Below are 24,801 nucleotides of genomic sequence, written 5' to 3' on the forward strand. Positions count from 1 at the left end.
TTCAAGGAGATCCAATCCAGGCAAGATGGACGGATGATGGACTGGAAGACAGAGGAGCACATTGTTTCCACCTGCCAATGGCAGATAGAGGAGGAGGAGGCAAGGAGAACATTCCAGAAACACGTTTCCTGCACCCAGCATGATGGCCATCACCCTGAACTCTAGACTGAAGCCACTCCAAGTGAGGGACGGGCCTCTCTGACACCCAGGCCATTTAAAGGACAGGGATGGGGAGCAGCGAAGAGACCCGGAGAATCTAGGAAGAAATTAAAATCGAGGCATGGACTCATGTTTACCAAACACCTGCTGCATGCTGAGCCCGGTGTCTGGCCCCGGGGCTGGGGATCAGGCTATGTCCTGTCCACCCCACGAGCAGACAGCTCTACTCCACCACCCCGCCCTTCAAGAACCAAAGGGAGCGGCAGGAGGGAGGGTCTTTACAAAGATCCCTGTTCTGACTGCTTTGCACCCCAAAATGATGGCCTCTCCTCGGGCTGCTCAGATTTCTGTTTCTTTCCCTTCGGCCGTGAACACAACATCTGGGTTTGAGATCAAGGGTGATTCGCTGGCTGATGAATTCACCGCCAGATGTTGGCTACTGGAATGCACAACCGTGGACTTAATTCAAAGCACACGCGACCGCAGAACCCCCACCCCCACCCCTGGGCTGTGGACACCACACGACGTCACTTCCCCCACTAGGAGCCTGCAAAAACAATCCTTAGTCGGCCCAGCCAGATTTGGGATGGAAAAGAACGGAGTGGATGGAAAGTCAAGGTTGCGGACGACGATCCAAGGAACACAGGCGACGTTCAGACTTTGAGAGATGACGACAGCCCAGGCAAAACCCACGGAGGCCAGACTGTGCTACTGCCCTGGGTGGGGAGGCGGGGAGGGGACGGGCAGGAAATCTTGGGTGTCCCCAGCACGTGGTGTGGCCTGGAAGGACGGCACACTTGATCGGCCCCTGTTGATTCAAGTCTCTCCCACACCCCACTGACATGTGAGTCCTCCCGTGCCTGCGGATCTTATTGGGGAAACGATGAAGGCTAAGAACAAGCCAAGGACATAGTCTGTGGGGAAACCAGACCCCTCAAGGAGAACTGCCTTTCCGAAGTTCATTTATTTCACATTGAAATAAACTGAATTGTTTTGCTTGTCTTGCCACGGGCCCAAATGCTCTCTGGAGGAACCCCATATGCTACGTATATATCCTATAGGACCTTTCCCAATGGGGCCACTCTGTCAACATGGGCTCCTGACCCAAGAGCATGGTAAACCCATGGATGTTAGGACTTTGACTTGTAGATGTTCATGACCTTTTCCCAACAGACTCAACATTCCTGAATCCCGAGCACCCAGTGCCAACCCTGGTACAGCTTCCGGGTTAAGAAAAAAATCACGGGTCTGCCTGGAAGAGGTGTGGGCATCTCCAGGATTCGGAAAAACATCCATCTAAATACAAGGTCAAAATCCACCCTGAACCATCTGAACCTTACGTGTTTACTGACTCAAGCTGGCAAGGGTGGCTCGGCGTCCACAGAAGCCACCGTCCCCTCCCAGCCCAGTGCAACTACTGCAGCCTCTGCTTGGACCTGGAAGGGGTGCCCAGGGAGATGGCATTAACCAGGACCCCATTGCCCTGCTCTTCAGTCTCGCTCACAGTCGCATGGAAAATGCCCAGTGGTCCCCCTGGTGAGGGACACGCGGCCTGAGAGTCATCTACTGCAGGGGAGGGGTCGGGGGACTTTGGCCAGCACATGGGCCAAAGACCCTTACTGGCTCCAGTCAAGAGTGGGTGGGGGGCCCATTCTGCTGCCGTGCCTGGAATGTGAGCCCTGGTTTGAGAGCAGGAGGGTCACCTGGTCCATCTGCTTGTCTCTGGGAAGAATTACACACCAACCGTTTCAGAACAGTTCAGATAGAAACAATTTTGTTCCAGACAGGACCTTGTTGAGTTGCTAAGTCACGTCTGACTCTTTGCGACCTGGTGAACTACAGCACGCCAGGCTTCCCTGTCCTTCACGATCTCCCTGAGGTTGCTCAGACTCATGTCTGTTGAGTCGCAATGCCATTCAACCATCTCATCCTCTGTTGCCACCTTTTCCTCCTGCCCTCAATCCTTCCCATCATTAGGGTCTCTTCCAATGAGTCAACTCTTAGCATCAGGTGGCCAAAGTACTGGAGCTTCAGCTTCAGTCCTTCCTAGCCTCCACTTATTTCAGGTCGGGCTCCAGACCCCCACTCTCCAGGTGTGCTCTGCTCTGCTGGGGTACTTGGGAGGGGGCTGGAGGGTTCCACACTTTTGTCTACACTCATTGGAGAATGGGCACCTCGAGTGTAGGCATCTACACCCTCAAATCACAGAGCCACCGAAGTCTTTGCTTAATCCCTGCAGCAACATCCCAGGGCTGCCACTTGGGCTGAGGGTCTCTTGTCCCTTTCGGGTGAACACAGTAACGCTGTAGCTGATCGACCCGGCTGAGGCCCCTCAACCTTTGATTGACGAATGTGTCCCAAGTCTCAGGGGGGCCTGAAACGGGGGCACCTCCATCCCAGCTGCCACTAAACTTTGAGGCTAGAGTCAGGAGAGTGAGGGGCACCCACTTCCTGCACCTACCACCCCAGACATACAGTCGGCTGCTCTGCCCTCTGAAAGCTGTAATGGAATGATTATATTTTTTCAGAGCCGTGGTCTGGTATTACTGAAGGATTCCTAACTGCTTGCATGTAACTAAATCATCTCGGGGGCCGTAGGGTGTGTGGTAAAGACACTGGGAGCCTTGGCAATGGGGCTGCATCTGCTTGTTTGGTGGGGACGGGGGAGGCAAACTTCACTGTCTGGAGTGGCGGGGGTGAGGGGGTGGATGGTGACTTAGAAACAGGGTCGTCGCGCTCACGGACTGCAGACCGCGCAGATGCCCCATGTTTTGGGGCCACGCCCCTCCCTACAGAACAGCACGTGAAAACGGGGTGTGGCTGTGGGTCCTGGGAGATGTCACAGGAATGCATGACGTCAGCGCTGGCCTGATGCCTGGAAGGCCCTGGGAGCATCCAGCCCCACCTTCCCTCCGGCCTCACTGTGCACCCAGCCCTCACCTTCCCAGTGGCCCCTCTGGTGGACACGGCCCTGGGGGCTCTCCCTGGGCACTCAGCTTTGCCTTCCCTGGTTTCAAGTCCAGGCCCCTTTCAGTCGGGCTGGAGGAGACCTCCAAGTTCGTTGCTCTCAGGGAAATGAAGTAATTAGAAACAGTCCTGGGATGCTGCAGGCAACTGAGGATTTCGTCTGTCCCTGCAGCAGCTGAGAGAGACCGGACCCTCCCCCCACCACCAGGTCCCCCAGAGCTTCCCAGACCTCCCCAACCCAGGAGCCAAGAGATGTCCAGGGCAGGGCTGGGCTGTCCAGAGTGAGGTCAAGACTTGGCCAGCATGACTCGGGCCAAGGTCAAAAACGCCCGGAATGATAACTGCACAGCGCAGATGTGTTTATTCGGAAATCAAGGGTGGGGCAGGGAGGGTGCAGACAGAAAACAGGAAATAGCAGCACAGCCCCAGCCCGGGTCCATGCTGCTCGTGAGCCTGCTACCTGAGGATCTGCCAGGCCTGCCCTTGTTGCTCAAGATTCTAGCACACACATGTGAGCGGCTGTCCACTGGATGACCCGTCTCCATGGAGACCAGCTCGCCCATCTCCATTTTCTGTCTGTTTGCTTCGGCTCCCCTGGGGAGCAGGAGAGAAGTATCTCTAGGAGAGCCGTGCCATGCACACACACGCTGCAGGCCTCACCACTCCACTTCAAGCTGCCCTCCTGACCACCCCCACTCCCCACCCCAGGACCCAGATAGAACCCTGACTCAAGCCCCACCACCCTTCCTCCCTTCTCGCTGTTGGCCCAGCGGGATCTCACGCCAGAGGCCTTGATCACGGTCTCCAAAGCCTTGGGCTCGGGGCCCTTCCCATTCACGTGCTGCTGAATCATTTGAAAAAAATGCATCCCGCTCCTGGGAGGATTTGCTGAGAACAGTGCGGCTTTGTGGAGGGAACTGCTGCTCTGCACTTTCTCCGCCAAGACCCTGAGGAGGAGCCAAGCTCAGCCCTGCAAACCCGAGCCTGGAGCCCAGAGTGGGGGGCAGGGGCAGAACTGGGCGGGGCAGGGGGCAGCGGGAGGCTGGGAGAGATGTTGGGAGGACTCCCGGCCACCCCCCCTTGCCTTCATCCCTCCCCGCCCGCAGGCTGAGGAAGGGGCCAGATGGACAGCAGGCAAAGGTCCCATCCTCACTGGTGGGCCGGGACCTTGGGCAGGTCTCATTTGAGGGTGTGAACACACAGGGGGTGCCAGGCGGTGGCTCAGGTCCCCACCTGCGTGGACAGTGCAGCAGCAACGGCCCTGGCGTGGGATGCTGAAGCATGCGGTCTGTGGGCTGACCCCGGCAGTCAGCACTGCTCAGGAGCCAGGGGCAGGGATGGGAAGGCGGGAATCCCAGGACAACAACCCCAGCTGTCAGCGTGGAGGGACTCCTCGGCTAGTCCTCGTGAGCTTAGCTCCCCTGCCCCTTGGAGCAGGTGGGGTGGGGGCTGCAATCCACCCCCCCGCCACCTCGTGTCCAGGCCAGGATGACAGTGGGCTACACTCTGCCATCGACTCTCCAGCCTGTTACAGAGCAAATAGGGTGGAGGCAAGAAGTGGCCGCACCTCATGGCTGCCTCCTGCTCACCAGAAGAGGCGCCCCTGCCCCATGACCCAACTTTAAAAACCTATTTTCCCGTCATTTTACATTTCTGAGTTTCTGGATGTTCTCTTTCAAGGTGCAATCCGGCACCTGGCTGGATGCGGGAGGGGACAGGTGTGAGGACCCCCAGGGCAGCACCCATGGAATGCGGGGACACATCCAAAATCAAGGGTGCCCCCCCTGGCCCCACCGGGGCAGGACCTGTCCCGCCATCTCAGCTGAACTGCTGTCCCTTGTCCCGGCTCTTGTCTATCACTGCCGGCCTGCACGTGCCCGTGGAGAGTGGACTTTGGGGCAAGTGCCACCGGGGCGGTCTGCCCCGTGCAGATCTCTTGGGCAAACGGGGGGCCTGTCCACCAGCCCATTGGCCATGGAGGCCTTCCCCAGGGGCCGCCATCTGGCTGCAAGGACGTGACCTGATGACCCAGAATGAAACAGAAACAAGGAAGCTGCCCCAACTGTGGGGGTGGAAGCACACAACCAGGGGAACGTTCTAGAAGATGCAGTTTCAGAGAGGAAGGGCCCATGGGGGAAGGAGGGAGGACCCCCCCAGGAGGAGCCACCGTGTTGGGGTCCGCACTGCCCTCTGGCAGGGCTGGGTGGAAACCTTCCTGGGGGCGCTGCCCCAGGGTCCTTGGCCCCTGGGTCCAGTTGCATCAACATGAGCAACAAGGAGTGAAGGCAGCGTCTTCGAGGATGCCACAGTCGGCCCCTGGGATACCATCGAGATCAAAGTGATGGGTGACCCCTCTGTTGAGAACCACAGGAGGGTCATCTGTTTGGGGGGAGGTGGTCCTGGAGGGCTGTTCCATTGCTCACATTGCTGGTCCGGGCAAGGGGGTGCTCCAGACCACCCCGCTTCAGTCTTCAGCAGGTCAGGCAGAGAAGGGCAGGGTGTCTCGTATAGCTGCCGGGGGACAGTGTGGGAGGGACCGTCCAGGCAGAGATGAGTCACCCTGCACCATGTCTCGCTGCCCTTCCCCGACACCTACTTTTAGCTCAAGTGTGGCCAAGAGGGGACGATTCCTCACCTAGAACACACGGGGCGCAAACACGATATTTGAAAGTGGAAACAAAAATAACACACTCAAAGGCAGGCTTGCCCCTTCATTAGACTGTGGCTTCCAGGCCGAGTCAGGAGGACCTCATTACTCAGTGTTTGGGTCCCATCGTGGCTTCGGCTTTAAACCTGGTGACCCCAGTGCGGCCCCTCCACACTCAGACTGAGGCAATCTCATGGCGACAGATGGAGTTCTGGCTGAGCACCCGCTGAAGGCCTGTGCCCCTCCCCGTGGGGAATCCTCATTTGGCCCGGGAGTGACAAAGCTCTCCCAGCCCCAGGACTTTTGTTTTTATTCACGTTGCCTCTGCAGCCCTGACCCATGACTTTCCAGAAGCAGATGAGAGAAACGGGGCTGGGATCAAACATTTTCTCCATTTCAAATGTAAAAGCCACAGACAACAGAGACTCACATGATGGAGACATGAGATGGTGGAAGGGTCCTCACAGAAAACTAATGATTTTAAAACAAAACCAAAAAACAAACAAACCCCAAAACCCCAAACCAAAACAAACAAACAAGACCAAACACCTTGTAGGATCCCATTACTGCTCCATACAAACATTCAGGGGTTGGGGCTGGATGTTCAGAGACATGCATCAGGTCACTCACCCCACCTCTCTAAGTGGTCTCCCATCACCATCTAAGTCATTGTGGTCACTTGTTACCTGTATCCTCCACTAGAATATAATATGTCCATGTGTGTGTTCACTGTTCACATCCAGTTTTGTAAGGCAGTGTCTGCCAGTCAGTATTTGCAAAGGAAGAATGGTCCAAGGTCAGGCCAACATTTTCCAGAGGCAAAGAAGAGGTGAAAATGGGAAGAAAAGGAGGAAGGAGACCTTTCCCACACCTCCGTCCCAGCTGGGGTGTCCACACATTCCCAAAGCACTTTCTGATGCCAGGCCTTTTGACCCCAGTGCATTAGGGATGTTGTTCTCGTTTCGGGAACTGGCCCAAAACAAGCAGTGAATGGAAGAAAGCTCAGAGGGTCCCATGAAAATGTGATGCAGCGGCAAAAATGACACCTGCCTGTGAGATGGGCAAACTCACTACACTGGGTCCAAAAAAGCTTCCAAAAGACCACATGTGCTATAACATCCTTTTTATAGGGGTCAAGCATAAGTAAAGCTGAACAATACAGGGTGTGTTCTGGTGTGTGAAGTGGGGACAGTTCCCAGGTTCTGCGGATACACAATACAGCTAAGGAGGAACAGCGTAGAGAAGAGGGGAGGGGCACACAGATAAAGCTGGTTTTCAGCAAATATTTCAGATCTCAGATTTGAATGGTGGGCTCACAGGTGGTGATTACATCGTCTGTATATGGGCAGGCTGGGGTCCCAACAGACCCTGTCTTCACTCCCTGTTGATCACTATAGCTAGGCTATGGTGCCAAATATACATACGGTTAAAAAGGCCACATACCCTGACAGAAGAGGGGCTTCTACTCAGGACAGCTGAGGTTCCTGGAAGGGAGGGAGGGAGGAACTTTTCCTTGATATGCTAAGCCCAGGGGTCAGCTAATGCTGGCTTGAGGGCCACAGCCTGCCTACCCCTTATTTTTGTAAATCAAATCTTATTGGAACTCGGTCACACCCATTCATTTAGTCTATGGCTGCCTTCCAGGCATTGAGTAGCTGCCACAGAGACCATATGGCCAGTGAAGCTTAGACTGTTTACTCTCAGCTCCTTGAAGAAAAGGTTTGTCCACTCCATTCCAATCCCTAAGTATGCAACTGGTAGACAAAAGCCTATCTAGTGTAGGGTCTCCGTGGCTGCTGAGGCTTCTGGGTCAGGGGTAAAGCTGGGAAAAAGGCAACCGATCACAGACACCTGTTCCCCGGCCCCCACCACTGCCAGCCCCAAAGGAGTCTGTAGGGCTGTGTCACTGAGAATCATTTCCCCTTTCTTTTCTTCTCTTTCCTCTTTCTTCCTCTTGCTCCCACCCCCTTCTCTCCCTCCCTCCCACTTTCTAATATTAAATTTACAAGAATGTTACCAAGTGATGTCCTATGAAATGACGTTGCTTTGAAAAGACTGAAAGATTTTCATGAAACCTCTCCATGAACGTCTCAGCCACTGGCTAAGCAACCAATGATGTATCTTTTGAAACTGCGCCCGTCTGACCTTGGATGCCCCTCAAAGTCCACTGTTTATTTGACTAAAACATCTGAAGCACTTAAATGTACCTGGCGCTTCCATCTGTGCTTGCAGTACATGAAAACAGCCTCAGCTCCAGGACACACCTCTGGGCTAACACTGGCCAGACCCACGGACCGCGCCCTACACACGTTCTCATTTTCGTGCTAAGGATTCTTTCCGAATAGGACTTAGTTTTTAAAGGCAAGATTGGGAGTGAGTAGGATTTCTGCAGAGGAACTCGCGCCAAAAGCACAGGAGGATGACTGATGGCCCATTTTAAAGAGGCTACGGGTTTCTGAGCAGATGACGCAAATACAATCGCACAGACTTGGGTACCAGTTCTGGCAGAATGCCCAGTTATCAGTGATGTATTTACCATGGGTGGGACTCTCACTTTTAACATATTTTCTGAAACTCCAGCAAGCGTTTCCTGGCTTCTTTAAGAAACTGCTTGTGCAACTTGTTTTGCTCTAGAATCTGCTGTTGAATGTCACGGATCATCTGACTATGCCTGTCATCGTCCACGATGGCGGCCAAGGGGGAAGTGGGGCTGTGGTCATACCCGCCTTCCTTCTCCGGGTCTGGAGGGGAGTCAGGCTTCGGATGAGCCAGACGAGCTTGCCTCTGTTCCCTCCTCCCATCTTTCAGCTCCGTCTGGAGATCGGCCTCCAAGCTCACCTTGGGGTGTTCGATTTGCTCAAGCAAGTCCAGCTGCTTCAGTCTTCTTTGCTCCACCTGCATTTTCTGCTTCTGCATTGATGCCATCAAGCCAACCCTGTCTGCCTGTTCTTGCGGGTGAAGCTGAAGGGAGCCCTGCACCAGCGCATCCAGTTGGGGCGGCTCCCATCCGGATCCAGGGCTGCACGAGAGCTGGTCCTTTTCATCCAGAGAGGTTCCTGCCTCGGGAGACCAAAGTGTATTGTTGCTCTTAACCACGCCCTTGGCCATCCTATGGTATTTCTGGTTCTCGAGCTTGTGTAGAAGCTTTTGCAAGCTGGTTCTGGACGACGCCAGGTGGGCTTCCATCCCCGCTGAACTTGCGGGCTCCCCGGGGGGCACCACTTGAATCTCTGCATCTCTTTCTGCCTTGTCTCTCTGGCTCTCCTTTCTCCATGCATGCGTCTCCTCCCTGAAGCCTTGATCTTCACCAGGGCTCTGATCCACCCCGGGCTTGAGATCCAGCTGCAAGTTCAGGTGTTTTTTCAGCTTCCTGTTGGTATCAAACAACTCTTCGAAGGCAAATTCCAGCTCTCTCTGCCACCTGCTCTTGTTACCGAGCTTCGCGGGTGGCGAGGCCCCCCTTCTGTGGGTCGAGCCGACTGGACACAGCTGTTCAAGGTGGTCGGCTTTGCCTTCGGGGTTCTGATCCAGACAGTTGTTTTTCGGGCCTTGACGACGAGCTGGCCGCTTCCCCAGCTGCCTCCTGCCCTCCCGGGCTGCGTCACTCTCCCGTTCCTCCAGGCGCTTGATCCCCTCCGTGGCAGCCAAGAGCTTCTCCACGTCTGTCCCGTGACGGCAGCCCCCACCAGTCTTCATGGAAGGCGCTCGTTTTCCTTTACTCCTCTCCGGGGGGCTCAGAGAAGGGGGACACGGGCCCGTGGCTCTGGAGGTCCCCTGCCTCTCTCGGTCCACTGCCCTCCTCCGGGACGTGGCACACCAGGGCTGCCGTCGGGCCAGCTCCTCCTTGCGTCCCTTCTCTTCCCGCACGGCCACTCTGTGCTTCCCCTTGGCCCTGGGCAACCTGGCTGCTCCTCGCTGGGCCGAGCCCTCTGAGTCGGGTTCATGGTCCTCGGCCCGTTCGCCCCCCGAGCCCAACAGATGCGCTAAGTACAGCCGCCCCAGGCCTCGAATTTGCTGGTCCAGGGCCTCAGGCCACTCTGCCTTCAGCTCCTCGACCAAGCGCTGGAGCAGCTGGGTCTTCCGCTGCTGGGGGTCCTTCTGTCCTCTCTGCGGTGCCAGATCTCCCTTCTCTTGGACCTGCAGCAATCTGTCTAAAAGGTTCTGCCTCGAGAGCAAGGCTTCCTTGTCGGGCCTGGGGCTCCGTCGAGCGGCTCTCTCCGAGCTTCTCCGCATGTCGGGGACCTCTGCGGACACAGCTTCGGAAAGAAGGTGGTAGGAGCCGAGAGAGCGGGGGCTCGAGGGCACCAGGGGCCGAGAGGCCACAGGTGCCACGGCTGTTCCGGGTCCAGCCCACCCGGCAGGAAGACGCACAGCGCTGCCCCGAGCGTTCCGAGGAGAGCGAGGCCCTGGAGACAAGGCACAGGGGGGACTCTGAGTGTGGGGGGCGGCTAGGGGAGGCGACGCGTCCCTTCAGACTGCCCGCTGACCCCCGCCCGCAAGGGCCCACGCTCAGCTCCCGAGTTCCCGTCTCACACGCCTCCACACGAGACCTGCAGGGCAGCTGTTCTCAGCGGAGGGTGGTTTTGCTTCAGAGGGACATGTGTGGCCATTTCTGGAGACAGTTTTGGTTGTCACAACTCGGGGAGAGGGGCAGTGCTACAGGCGTCTCGTGGGGGGAGGCAGGGCTGCTATGAAACAGCCCGTGATGCACAGGATGGACGGCCCTGTGACCAGCAGGGACCTGGCCCCCAGTGTCCACAGTGCTGAGGTTAAGACCCCACCTTAGGAGATGAGTTAGGGCTCAGGACGGGGGTGTGTGTGCAAATGCCTGGCCCTCTGGAGGGTGCTACTTATAAATGAAAGGAGGAAGGAGTGTAGGAGGAAGAATCTGGCAAGAAAGGTGTGTGGGTGGGTGTGTGTGTGTGCATGTGGGTGGGGGGAGGTGTGTAGGTGACTGAGGATTGAATTTTGTACTAAAATTCAGTGCAAACAGAGGTTAAGCTGGTGGTATCTCTTTTTTCACATTCTTTGGCATCAGGCAGGGACATGTGCTGCACCAGACCTTCCTAAAGAAGGACCTGCATTTATACCAGAAAAAAAAGAGTATGGAGCCTGTGGCCACTCACAGCTGATGTCCAAAACCACCATTATTTGTGGGTTACATGAGCCGCCTCCTGGACACTGCAGTTTGAACAGGGCCTGCCTCACCGGTGTAGGATTCCCTTCCCTTCTTTCATCGCAGGGTACACGGGGTGGAGTCAGGCTGAGCAAATTTTAGCTCAAAGTGATGGTGGTCCCCCAAAATCCCACTGCATCAATTGGAACTACTAATGTGAACTGTGCGGGCTGCCCTCCACTCATCTTTTTTCCAGTAACCCTGGAGGTAAGGAGTTATCAGCACTCCTGGTTCACAGGTGGGGAAACTGAGGCAGGAAGCAACTAAGAAACTTGACCCAGATCATACAGCTGGCAAGCTTTTGGTAACTGTGATCATGCAGTTAGACACGTGGAAACCTGGTTAATACCATATTCTACCAGTCTACCAACCCCCATGATAAGCAAGAGGAGAAAGAGAAAGCTAGAGCATTAAACACAACGGTTGAGATTTTCAACCAAAGTGCTATGGCAGTTCAATGGGGGAAAGAATCATTCTTTGTTCATTTTCAACAAATGTACTTGGGACAGTTGGTATCCACATACAAAAAAAATTAATTTAGACCCTATCTTACCATATACAAAATTGTATATCATATACAAAAATTAATGCAAATGGATCATAGACCTTAACGTAAAGTCTAAAGCTACACTTAGAAGAAAGCAGAAGTGTAATTTCATGACCTCAGATTGCGCACACATTCTTAGATACAACTCCAAGAGCACAAACAATATAAGAAAGTGATAAGTTTGGCATCATCAGTATTAAAAACCTTTGCACTTCAAAAGACATTGTTAATAGGTATAAACACAAGACACGGACTGGAAGGAAATACCTGCAAATCACACGCCCAACAAAGGACCTGAATCAGTTGGTATAAACAACTCACACAACCCAGTAAGAAGACAACAAACAATCCAATTTTTAAATGGGCAAAAGGCTGAAATATAGATATCACCAAAGAAGATTTATGTATGGCTAATAAAGCCCATAACAAGATGTTCAACATCAACCCTCACCAGGGAAAGGCAAAATGAAGATACCACTTCGCACCCACTAGGACGGCTACAATGAAAAAGACAGGCAATGACAAGTGTTGGTGAGGGTGTGGGAACATCGGAACCCTCACAAGCTTCTGGTTCCTGGTGGGGATGCAAAATGCTGCAGCTGTTCTGAAAAACAGTTTGGCAGTTTTATACAAAGGTAAATGTATGGGACTCCCCTGGTGGTCCAGTGGTTAAGAATCTGTCTGCCAATGCAGGCACCACTAGTTTGACCCCTGGTCCAGGAAGATTCCACGTGCCTCGGGGTAACCAAGCCTGCATGCCACAACTGAGAAGCCACTGCAGTAAGAAGTTCGAGCACTGCAACTGGAGAGCAGCCCCTGCTCGCTGCAACTAGAGAAAGCCCATGCCAAGCAACGAAGACCCAGTGCAGCCATAAATAAAAGGTAAAAGTAGATCTACCTAGGTACACGCCCAAGGAAAAGGAAATCATGTCCCTACACCAAGGACGTGCAGAAAGCTGTAAGTGCAAGGAAGCGCAGAAACCGAGTAACTGTCCCAGCTCACAGGGATGAGCTGGGTTTGAATCCGAGTCCCAAATGTCAGAGACTGAGTTTTTCCTACCCCTAGGAATGGCCACGGGCTTCCCTGGTGGCTCAGATGGTAAAGAATCCGCCTGCAATGAGGGAGCCCTGGGTTCGATTCCTGGGTTGGGAAGATCCCTTGGAGGAGGGCATGGTAACCCAGTCCAGTATTCTTGCCTGGAGAATCCCCATGGACAGAGGGGGCCTGGCGGGCTACAGTCCATGGGGTTAGAGAGTCAGACACGACCGAGCAACTGAGCACAACATAGGAATGGCCACAGAGTGTCCAAACAGATGAGGAGAGACAGAGCTGCGAAGGTCTCTCTGTCTGTCTTGGAAGATGGCTGGAGAGAACAGGGTAAACTACACTGCTAACGGGTGACAATGAGCATCACCTGGACAAGCGTCTCCCACTCAATCACCCAATTACAGCCCAAGCCAGGTCAGCTGGGGGCAGGTGCCCCAGTGCAGTCCAGCTGGTTTTCGTGGAGACATGCAAATGGATGAAAACCTGTAACATCCGGATGGTGACCTTGGGGAGAAAGCCCAGAAATTAGTCAGCTCCCTCATCCAGGAACCGAAAACCCTGGAGCAACGGGCAGATGCACCGGGGCCCTCTGCCCACGTCCCCAGCTCCCCCGGGCCCTCACCTCCAAGCCCTGCCCTGCTCGCTGACCAGACCAGAATGCTCTGGGCATCCGGTTCTCCCTTGGGTCTTCTGCTCCTGCTCCCCCAGAGGGGGACGGGCTGGGCTGTGACTGCCACCCTCAACCCCTCAGGAAGCCGCAGCCCCGTCCTTACAGAAGGCCCGCTCAGCACGGCCGCCGGGAGGGACACTGGGCCCATTCTCCTCTCACCCTCTGCCGCCCCTGGCACGCAGAGCCAGCCCTCGGTGGTCACCTGGGCAGTGGCTCAGACGACACTTCAGCCAAGGCAGACCCCCTCCCAGGTTACCGGGAAGCGGCCAGGCTCACAGCAGCCCTCCTGCCTTCTGACCCCCCAACGGAGCCTCCAGGGCAACCCTACTTCAACGAGGAGGAACAGTGACCACAAAGGAGGCGGTGAGGCTCTGATGCCAGGCAGACTGGATCAAAGGATCTCACCTAAGCCTCCTAACTAGGCTTTTGTCACCTCCCCCATCTCCACCCCAGCCCTCCTCCCCGGCACCGTGGTTACAGCCACTGTTCTGACTCAGCCACCTATGTCCCTTCAGCATCTGCAACCAGCCCGCTGGTCTGCAGAGCAAGTCTTCAAGCAGAATGAGAGGTCACCTGCATCACGGTCGCCTGAGCTACTGGCTAAAATGCAGATTTTGGGGCCCTGCCTCAGACTGATGATCCCACCCCAGCCTCAGTGGGAAGAGGGCCCAGGAATGTGCTCGGTTAACCATCTCACCAGAGTCAGTTGGTCGAACCCTGATCTGCAGGCTTGAGAACATTCCAGCAGTTCATGATCTTGCCCCCTTCTCCGCAGCCAGGCATAGCTGGCCAGGTTCCATGCCATCCCAAATGTCCCCCACGCAGGTCCAGTGCCTTCGCTGGGCTCAATCCCATCCTTCTTCCTCAAACAGAACCCCTCCTCATCCCACCCACCCACCTTTCCCAGACCTGGTCTGATTCCTCCTCCTGGACAAGGCGGCCCCTGATTTCCGCAGCAATGAGAAAAATGCTCTGGTTTTTCTCCCAAGACCCACAGACTCAGCGCCCAGGTAACACGGTTTAGCACATTTTCTTTGAAACATTTAAAAATAGATATAAAAGGGCCCCCAATTAGCAGCATGGCCAGCGAGAACATTTCCATGTAATTAAAGCTTACTCTTAAAGTTAAACATTTCTCTGTCTCCTGAGTGTACACAGAAGAGATATAACTTGACCTTTTTAGAACTCTGGATTATCTTTGGGACTACAATATAGAAAATCCCTCAAGGGCTTTTAAGATATATAGGACCCCTCAAAAAACATTTCATTTCTGAATATTCTGAATATTAATTGGAAGGACTGTTACTGAAGCCGAAGCTCCAATACTTTGGTCACCTGATGCGAAGAACTGACTCACTGGAAAAGACCCAGATGCTGAGAAAGATTGAAAGTGAAAGAAGGAGGCAACAGAGGATGAGCTCGTTAGATAACATCACTGACTCAATAGACATGAATTTGAGCAAACTCGGGGAGATAGTGGAGGACAGAGGAGCCTGGCAGGCTGCAGTCTGTGGGGTTGGACACTATTTGGCAACTGAACAACAAAAACCATACATAGATGACACAATTCCTCTGAACTAAATGACCCCAGAATATAATTTAAGTCGACTTTTCATAGCTTCCTCCATAGTTGTAACTTTCTGGGGGGTCTGACGGCATCCTATCCCCCTTTTCTCATACGGCTTCTAAACTGCTCTGGACTGACTGGGACTCCCACAAAGAAATGTCTTAAAACTGTGTCTAAAGCCAGAAGAAAGAACAGAATCTGGGGCCCTGATGGGCTTTCCATGAGTCAAATGCACGGGTGTCTGAGTCCAAGTCCATTGTCTCCAAATGTGACGTCCCCAGCACACAATCACCCACAGGGAGACGGAAAACCAGCCATGCTGCTGGAATGCAAGGCTTCAGCTCAGATTTTTCACAGGTTTGAACACCTGGTCAGATCTAACAAGGTCAAGTGTACTGGGAACCCATCGACAACCCACACATGGGTCTCCACGTCCAACCCTGCACGTGCCAAGCGGGAGACCATAGTTCCTAAAGAAGCAAAGCAGGAAACGATAGGGTCTGAGCCAGCTGTGAGCTCAGAGTCGGTAGAGACCTGTGGCCACCGAAACGCCAACGTGATCTTTACCTGTGTTGCTACAAGTGCCAAAAACAAGCAGGATAGTGGTCCAGCCCAGCCCCATGAAACAGGTACTTGGAAGATTATCCGTGCCATTCCCACCGCACAGGATGCGTGAGGACCCAAACAAAATAGTCTGGAAGTTTCAAAATCAAAACATAATTATTGAAATTTTTAGGAATTCACCTAATAGATAATATACACTAGGGCTTCCCTGGTGGCTCAATGGTGGAGAATCTGCCTGCCAATGCAGGAGACACAGGTTCGATCCCTGGTCTGGGAGGGTCCCACATGCTGCAGAGCAATTGGGCCCACACGCCATAACGGCTGAACCTGTGCTCTAGAGTCCGGGAACCACAACTACCAAGCCCACGTGCTGCAACTGCTGAAGCCCAAATGCCTAGAGCCCGTGCTCCGCAATGAGAGCCCCTGCGTGAGAAATCCACGCACCAGTAAGAAGCCTGTGCACCGCGACTACAGAAACGCCTCAGCAACGAAGACCCAGAACAGCCTAAATCAATAAATAAAACAGTGCTTAAAAAAAGAAATATATACTAAATAAGAATGACACATTTACTAGAAAAGGAGAAAACCTGAGTAAGGGAGAGGCCGTCTCTTCCCAGATAGGGTTCAGAAAGACCGAGAATGGTTAAAGGATGAGGAGGGCCTCAAAGTTCAGGAGAATGAAAAAAATAGACAAAAACAGGTGATAGGAAGGAAAGTCTTATGGAACCAAGAATGTTTGGAGGGATGCTTGCAGGTGGTAGAGAAGTCTAGAACAGTATACTCTGGTGGTTCAGAGTACTGAGCAGCTGTGAGACCTAGGGCATGCTTCTTAAACCTAGGTGCCTCAGTTTCTTCACCTGTAAGATGGGGATGATAACAGCAACATCCATCTGGGCAGATGCTCATCACCATCAGAAACACCCACAAGGTTGGCGAGCTGTTTAGAAAAGAGGGTGGTACTTACTGTGCGCGTCTCCAGATGCCTGGACCAGACCACTGAGAACACATTACAGGGAGGCAGAAACTGGCCCAGGTGGAAAGCAGCACTTTCTACAGGGCTGTCTTGAAATCATGGGGCTGACTTGACAGGTAGTGAGACACCCATCACTGGAAACATCCAAGTCAAGCCATGATAAAACAAACATCAGAAACGTTTCAAACTCCATTTCTCTGAGCTCTAGCCTCTAAAAGCACACTTTGTGACACTCCGTGTGCTGCCCAGAGTTTCCGTTTTTTGCTCACTTCCCTGCCCAGTTTCCGTTTTTGCTCACTTCCCAACTCCCCCTCAGTTAAGTGGTGGTTCCTAAAGCCGGTTGGGTGTTAGACCAGCTGTATCAGAATCACCTGGCAAGGAGATGATCATGGACAGAGATCATGACTATGAGTCCTGGCCAGGCCCCACCACAGGTTTCTCCTGGCATGGTGTTTGTAAACCTGTATGTTTAACCATCTCCCTGATACACATTCAGGACCAGGGCAGTTCTAGAAAGCCAAGATGGCCAGGCAGACAACTTCTTAGGAGAACAAGCCTATGTCATTGTGTCTGTTACTTTCCCAACCAGTTTCATTCAGACAGACATGAGGCATAGACTTTTCCAAAATTACGGGAGACCCCAGGCTAGCTGCATGGGGGGCTGCTTATTACAGATCCTGCTAAATGTCTCTTGACGATGTCAATCGCTTTCCCTCCGACCTTAAGACTGGCTACCCCACCTAGGTCAGGAGTCCCCAATGCCAACAACTGTTCTTTTTGTATAATGATCTATCCCCGCCCCCAACAAACAACCATATTCACTCCCAACCCTGTCCCACTAGCTTCCACTGTCCATCCTCCCCAATCAAACTGTATAGGTGCAGAGCCCCGTGGTGCCAAGGACTTTCAGTTAGCCTCTGGACATGTGGCCTGGACATCCTTATTGGCCCACTTCCTAGGGTCCCCTTCAGAGCCTCACCAACCACTGGGCACAGAAAGAACCCCACCCCCACAATGGATAATGTGCCAGACCCAAGAACCTTGGCCCAGGGTGGTCTGCATAGGGTTTCCGGGGCCCACTGACCAAAGTTGGCTGGAATCGCAGCTCCCCACCTTCGCCAGCAGCCCAGCACCCGCCCTAGCTGGTGAACTCTGGCAGCCGCTGCCATGGAAACGACAGAGCTGCTGTGCTGTGACATCAGAGCAGGGGTGAAGTCAGGGACAGTGACAAGCCAGCCAGAGCGCGAGCACCTGTCCGCACACCGGTTATGGGTCCACTGATCACAAAAGATTTGGCTTAAACGGCTGGGGCGATGAGCAGCATGCATGCATGCTAAGTCACTTTAGACATGTCTGACTTGTTCTGCAACCCTATATGGAATGTAGCCCGCCAGGCTCCTCTGTCCATGGGATTGTCCAGGCAAGAATACTGGAGTGGGTTACCACTTCCTTCTCCAGGGGATCGTGCCAAACCGGGGATTGAACCCATGTCTATTAAGTCTAAATGCACTGGTAGGCGGGTTCTTTGCCAACAGCGCCAGCTGGGAAGCCCTCAGTAATGAGCAGAGGGATGGCAGAGGGGCACCATGAAGATGCCTGTTGAGAGCGTGCTTTTGATGTTTAAAGACGGCCTGGCAGGGAGAAAACCCTTTCTGTTCCAGCTTGACAGCACGGTCACAGTGGTCCTCATCAGGGCGTCTCTCTTCTGAGCTGTGGCACCTCAAGGTCAGGGCTCCCTGACAACGCTGGCCACCCCTCCACCCACGGGCAGGGCGCTGGTCCCACTCGGGTTGGGGACGTTTGCCCCTCCAGGACCCACTGCTGAGCCGAGCTGACTGGAGGTGGGGGGAGGGCATGCTGGCCTGGGGCCCCCACTGCACACCCAAATTAAGAAATCATACATGCCTGACCTCATGGCTAGGATTAAGAGCACACTCTCCACAAATTTGACAATTGAGAACTTTAGTTTGGGGGATGTGATATTGGCACTGAGATGTCAAAGCAACCGATCTCAGGGTTTCATTTCTTGAGAAAGTCAACAGCAGGAACTTGGAATCTTGGGAGCAGAGTGGATCCAAGGATGGAACTCTTTTGTGTGGGACTGGAGGGGTTTTGGAGAGGTCACCTGGTCCCTGACCTGGCATGTGGTGGGATGAATTCTGCCCCTGAACCCCTCAACCACAGACCACCCCACCCAATCTCTGGGCCCCCCTTCCATGCCTCCTAGATACAAAACCTTATGTCTATTTCTCCTCCCCCAGAGCATACTCAGCCCCCCGTGTCTTAGCCTCTTCTTAGCAAGGTCATGGACACTCACCTTCAGCATGGGACAAGTTTGGAGTGGGGTCGGGAGGAGGGCAGATAATATGACTCAAACCTACAGCCTGTGAGGCCTTTGTTGGCATTCCAGAATGTCCCAGCACAGCCACCACTGCCATCCTCTTCCAGATGTTCCTGCACTGAAGGCATTTCTCCCAAGCCCAGGCTCTCCCTACACCACCTTAGTGATTCCGAGAGCACGGTTCCCATCCTCTGGATGAACCTGCTCTGCTCACTGGGCCCTTCTTCATGGGGCCCATCGCTGAATGTGGACGAAACCAGCTTTAAAGTCTGGGCCCCATCCTACTGTCGCCCACAGTCAGACCCATCCTTCAGGAAACTCTGACTTTAAAAGCAACACATGTCATTCAAGTTCAACACAGAAATATTAGAAAACCATACTTGCAGAAGCCAGTCTAATTCCTCCTCCTTTACCTGAACATTTTAGAATTCAGTAAAGAGTTCTTGGGGACTCCAGAGTTTAAGACTCTGTGCTTTCACTGCAGGGGGTGCAGGTTCTATCCCTGGTCGGGAACTAAGATCCCACATGCTGCTCAGCTTGGCAAAAAAAAAAAAAAATCTGCAACCGTTGGTCCTGCAGAGCATCTGTGGCTGCGATGTATCTGACCACTGCCCTGCTGCTATATCTAACACTGAGATAAACATGATGGAGGTGAGCATCCTTGTGATGAGATGCTAGCACACGTCCTTTATTATGTTCTGCAGAAAAATTTCTAGAGTTGCCTGATCAAAAGGGAGACTTATTTTCTCCCTTTCTTTTTCTTAAAGTATAGTTGACTTATAATATTGTGCTAGTTTCTGGTGTACAGAAAAGTGATTAAACTATACATATATTCTTTTTCATATTCTTTTCCATTATGATTTATTAGAGAATATTGAATATATCCCTATGCTGTACAATAGAACTTTGCTTTATATATAGCGGTTTATATAATCTATCCTTCCACCCACTTTTCCCCTTTGGCATCCATGTTTGCGTTCTATGTCTGTGAGTCTGTTTCTGCTTTGTAAGTTCATTTGTATCATATTTGAGACTTCACATATAAATGACATTCTATGATATTTGCCTTTCTCTTTTTGACTTACTTCACTTCATATGATAATCTCTAGGTCCATCCGTGTTGCTGCAAATGGCATTATTTCATTCTTTTTTTTATGGCTGAGTAGGATCCCATTGTATGAACAAACCACATCTTTATCCATTCATCTATTGGGCATTTAGGTTGCTTTCACGTCCTGACTATTGTGAAAAGTGCTGCTCTGAACACTGGGGTGCATGTATCTTAACAAACCAGAGCTTCTCCAGATACAAGCCCAGGAATGAGACTGCTGGCTCATGTGGCAACTCCACGTTTAGCTTTTTAAGGAATCTCGACAGTGTTGTCCACAGCGGTTGTACCAATTTACATTCAAAGGGAGACTTATTTTTAAAGTTGTAGATCGGTGCTGTCAAAATGTCCTTCAAACTTCTAAACTGCTCAGGTTAAGACAAAACACACCCACCTAGAGTCAGCCCTTCCAAGGACAACACACTTCTTGGCCACGTGGAACAGAGCAATGGAAAGGCTGTAGCTGTGACGTCCAACCTATTTCCAGAGACTTGAGCCAGGTTCTGGCTCATTAGATTCCTGGCACCGCGTCGACCACGAGACCTTGGGTGAGTCATCGACTGTTCCCCATCCAGACAGGGGAGGACACCTGCCTGACCTACCACCTACCTGATGAGTCCTTGTCAACAGGAAGAGACGGAAGTCCTTTTGCACCAAAAGGTTGTAGTTTTTATGTAAGGGACTTCTGATTGGTGACTATTTGCCGGTCATTTTACCCTGCCTTCCAGAACCGGCGCATAAGAAATAAACACCTCCTTAAATGTGTTCCTTTGTTCCCTAGTGTTAGTCGCTCAGTCACGTCTGATTCTTTGCGGTCCTACGGACTGTAGCCCGCCAGGCTCCTCTGTCCATGGGATTCTCCAGGCAACAATACTGGAGTGGGGAGCCCATTTCTTCTCCAGATCTTTCCAACTCAGGGATCGAACTCAGGTCTCCTGCACTGCAGGCAGATTCTTTACCGTCTGAGCCACCAGGGAAGCCCCCTCCTGGAGCCAATGGGCCCGAGAGACGAGGATGTCACAACAGAGAATCAGAGACCAGCCGTGCTCATCACTTCTCTGCTCCAAGGCCTCTTCCTGAGACACCTGGGCAGAGCCTGGCGGGGACCATTTCTCCCAGGGGCTCCTGAGGATTGAAGGGTAAATGCTGGAGGGGCTGCAGAGAAAAGCCCCCAGGAGGGAACTGTGTTTGCCCTCAAAGCCGTCCTGTCACAGGGTCAACAGTCCTTCTGAAAAGGGATGCTTCCCTGGGAGTGGAAAAATCCACACGGACCTGAAGTCCATGAGTGACCCCCAGTCTATTCTCCCAGCTACACAGAACACTGTCTAATATTTATTTTTATTTGTTTATTTATTTGGCTGTGCCAGGTCTCAGCTGCAGCATTCGAACTCTTGGTTGTGATATGCGGGTCTAGTTCACTGACCAGGGATTGAACCCCGGTCCCTGCACTGGGAGACTCCATGCTCCCTGGGGGTCCAGGGGCCACCAAGGAAGTCCCTGGAGAGCTGTTGACAGCCTCGTGGACTCCAGCACCTGGGGCACCTGCTTCATTGTGTGTGTGCAAACACTCTAGACATGGGGCCCTGTAGGATCATTCCTACGCGTCTCCATGTCTAATGCATCCCTGGCATCCTTCCCTCCCGGTCCTTGTTCTTCAGTACCTCACATGTCATGTGACCCATGTGAGGTCACAGTGGCCTGGGGCGTGTCTACCAACTCTGCACAGTGAGTTCTCAACTACCCTCACATCACGTGCCTGTGCTAAAAACCCATCCACGGGCCCTGAATTCTTGATCTGGACCAAAGGAAGGGCTGCAGAAGTAAGCTGAGCTGAAGAGAAAAACTAGGCTGAGTTTCCCACGTTGTAAGAAGAACAATCAATCCTAAAGCAAATCAATCCTGAATATTCAATTGGAAGGACTGATGCTGAAGCTCTAATACTTTGGCCACCTGACGCGAAGAGCCGACTCATTAGAAAAAGCTCTGATGCTGGGGAAGGATGGAAGGTAGGAGGAGAAGGGGACGACAGAGGGTGAGATGGTCGGATGGCATCACCAACTCAATGGACATGAGTTTGAGCAGGCTCTGGGAGATGGTGGAGGACAGGGAAGCCTGGCGTGCTGCAGTCCATGGGGTCGCAAAGAGTCAGACACGACTGAGCGACTGAACAACAAGGAAGAGCCAAAAAAAACCAGAGGGGGCCAGGAATGTCAGAGGAGGTTTATTTCTTTTTTTATGCACATGACCTTCTTCTTGAGGAGCTCTGGGGACAGAGGCCCACAAGGTTTCACGGAAGCATTATCCAGGATCTCAGAAATCTAGATGGAGTGGGCGGGGTTGACATTTATTGAGTCCCTCCCGTGCTTTCACACACTTTACTCATTCATCAGAAATTCACTCACCATCTGCTGTGGCCCAGCCCTGAGGAGTTTCTTTTTTCAAAAAATATTTTAAAAATTTATTTGGCTGTGCTGGGTCTTAGTGTCGACATGTGAACTCAGTTGCAGTGTGTGGGATCTAGTTCCCTGACCAGGGATTGAACCCGGGCCCCCTGCACTGGGAGCACACAGTCTTAGCCATTGGACCACCAGGGAAGTCCCCGAGACATTTAATTCTGCTTTTACAGAAGAAACCGAGGCTCACAGAGGCACAGCATCAGGACTCAGAACCAGCTCGAGTAGGCTCCAAAGACCCAGGCTTTTCCTCTGATATCTTTTACTTTATCTTTTTTTCTCTAAATGTCAGTCCACTTCCCCATCCTGTCCTTGGTTAAGAATCAGCTGTTGAAGTGCCTCCTAACTAGAGTCCCCGACTGTCATCAGAGTCAGTCAAAGCAAAGCCTGGTGCAGAGCCTGAGAGCTGAGCCGAGTCGGTGAAGATGACCTGACCCTACAGGGTCTCCAGGAAGCCCAACCAAGACCCCCAGACCACAGATGAGAAAGGGCCAAGTGAAGACTCATCCCAAACCAGGCTCTGTCCCCGGGGACTCTCCACCCTGGAACGTCTCACAGCAGAAGGGTTACAGCCTTGAAACTCATCTCTCCATCTCTCGGGCTCACAGGTTCAAGATTCACTGCAACTTCAAGGTCAGTTCAGAGAATGATACCGTAAAGCATCAATCTTTCTGGAAAGCAAGGAGCAGGGCACCAGGTGAGATGTGAGTCGGCCCCAGGAAGCTCACACCCAGGGGTGAGGGAAAGTTTTCATAAAGGGCCAGCTGGTAATTCATGTAGCTCTGTTACAACCACTCAAGGCTGCCATTTTTACAGCCCCTAAGCAGCTGCAGACTTTGTATTAGGAATGGGTGTGGGTGCATTCCAGTAAAACCGTATTTACCGTAATAGGAGATCAGAGGTGGGTGGGGGGGGTGTTGTGGGGGTACTGTTTGCCAAGACCTGAAAGGCTACATCCCATGTGTCCTGTTGCAGGGCGTGGCCTTGCTGCTGCAGCATGAGAAGGAAACATATTACCTGAGTCTCATCGGAAATATCAGCCTGAACCCAGCACCGGGGCCCCTGGGATGTTACAAAATCAGATAGTGGTGATGGCTGCACAGCTCTGACTGCACTAAAAACCCATTGAATTGCACTTTATTTAATTTATAATTTAATTAATTAACTTATAAAGGAGAACTGAAATGTATTTATTTTGGCCATGTTGCGTGGCATGCCAGGATCTCAGTTCCCCTGACCAGGGGTCGAACCGCTGTGCCGCCCTACGGTGCAAACGCAGAGTCTCAACCACTGGAATGCCAGGGAAGTCCCTCCCTGAACTGCCTGCTTTAAATGGGCGAACAGGAGAACCATACCTCAACAGAGAAGATAAAATGCATACGTCTCTGAGGCAGAAAAATGGTAGCAGATCTTTTCAAGAAGCAATAAGCCCTTCCCGAATCTGCTTCTCGGAGAAGCAAGGCAAAGGGAGGCAGCCCTGGACGTGAGCCCCACCCTCTAGGCTCAGGGCTCTCACGGCCTTGCCTGTAGCCTTCTCTTCCGCCTCTCCCATCCTGAGCATACCCCTACCCATGTCTCCTTGTTGCCTTTTCACTTTAAAATAATTATACAACTAACACACGTTAATCACAGAAAATTCAGAGAATACAGATATGCAAAACGAAATAAAAACCACCCTTGATCTCACCCACTGCCTAGAATTTTGACAGACATCCTTCTAGACTTCTCTCTACATGTGTATGTATAACCCTAATTAAAAAAAAAAACAGTAGACTAGAGATAAATACAGAATCAGTAAACTACATTAAAAAAGCCAGGGAATTTTCACCATAAAACCCAGGACAGTGGTATCTAAGGAAAAGGAGGTCCCCCTTTCCTTAGGGACCAGGAGGAATTAAGAGAGTTTTTAGGGTCTTGTTTTTCTTAACCTGAATATTTGCTTGATAACTTTGTTAACAGTGTACAGTTATGCACTGTGCATTTAAAAATTATATTAGACAGGGTTTGAAATGCGAAAGCATACAGATGTAACTGGGCTTTTAAATTTAATGCACTCTGAACATTTTTCTAGGTCATAAACATGAATCTATAATACTGTTTAAAATGACTGCTTAATATTCTGCTGTCAGGATAGAGCTTAATTTAATTTAGCTCATCTCCAATTGATGGGGGAATCTCCCGAACAAGGTCAGCTCTCAGGAGTTCTCCTTCATGGTCCTCCATCCTTCATGCTCCGCAGAGACCACCCCCCTCCAAGCCAAGGTGCACCGAAATGGCCGCCTTCAGCTTCCTCTGTACGCCTCCTCTCATTTTAAAACCCTGTCTTCTTACTCTGCTATTTGATCGTCATATGACCCAAGCAAATGAATCAGCCGGTGCCTCAATCTGATAATCTGTAAAATAGGGATAATTATAAATTAGATGAATTAGCAGGAAAACCGTGTGAAACAAGGTTCCAAGCACTTAGCCCTGATGCTGACAGCTGCTGTTACTGTCTTGTCATAGCCTCTGTTCCATCACAGACATAGCGCGGTTTCCCTCCCAGTTGCCTGGCTCTCGCCCTCCTGAAGGCACCAGAGCC

General features: G+C 52.2%; 2 protein-coding genes across 2 annotated transcripts in view; both read right to left on the reverse strand.

Annotated features, from left to right (window-relative positions):
- TIMP2 (TIMP metallopeptidase inhibitor 2) overlaps positions 1 to 24,801 on the reverse strand; it is a 53,484-nt gene that overhangs the window by 20,480 nt on the left and 8,203 nt on the right. The window lies entirely within an intron of this gene.
- CEP295NL (CEP295 N-terminal like) lies at positions 8,330 to 16,325 on the reverse strand. The gene is made up of 2 exons (XM_065910755.1): positions 16,310 to 16,325; positions 8,330 to 10,179 (listed from the first exon to the last, which is right to left on the reverse strand). Exon 2 carries the CDS (start codon positions 10,004 to 10,006, stop codon positions 8,330 to 8,332), a length of 1,677 nt encoding a protein of 558 aa, XP_065766827.1. The 5' UTR covers positions 10,007 to 10,179; positions 16,310 to 16,325.

This window comes from Muntiacus reevesi, chromosome 18, assembly GCF_963930625.1.
Source record: "Muntiacus reevesi chromosome 18, mMunRee1.1, whole genome shotgun sequence".
Lineage (NCBI taxonomy): Eukaryota > Metazoa > Chordata > Mammalia > Artiodactyla > Cervidae > Muntiacus > Muntiacus reevesi.

Bases quoted from the DNA above. Each gene is read 5' to 3' on its own strand.
- CEP295NL (XM_065910755.1), bottom strand. From the start codon at position 10,006: ATGCGGAGAAGCTCGGAGAGAGCCGCTCGACGGAGCCCCAGGCCCGAC.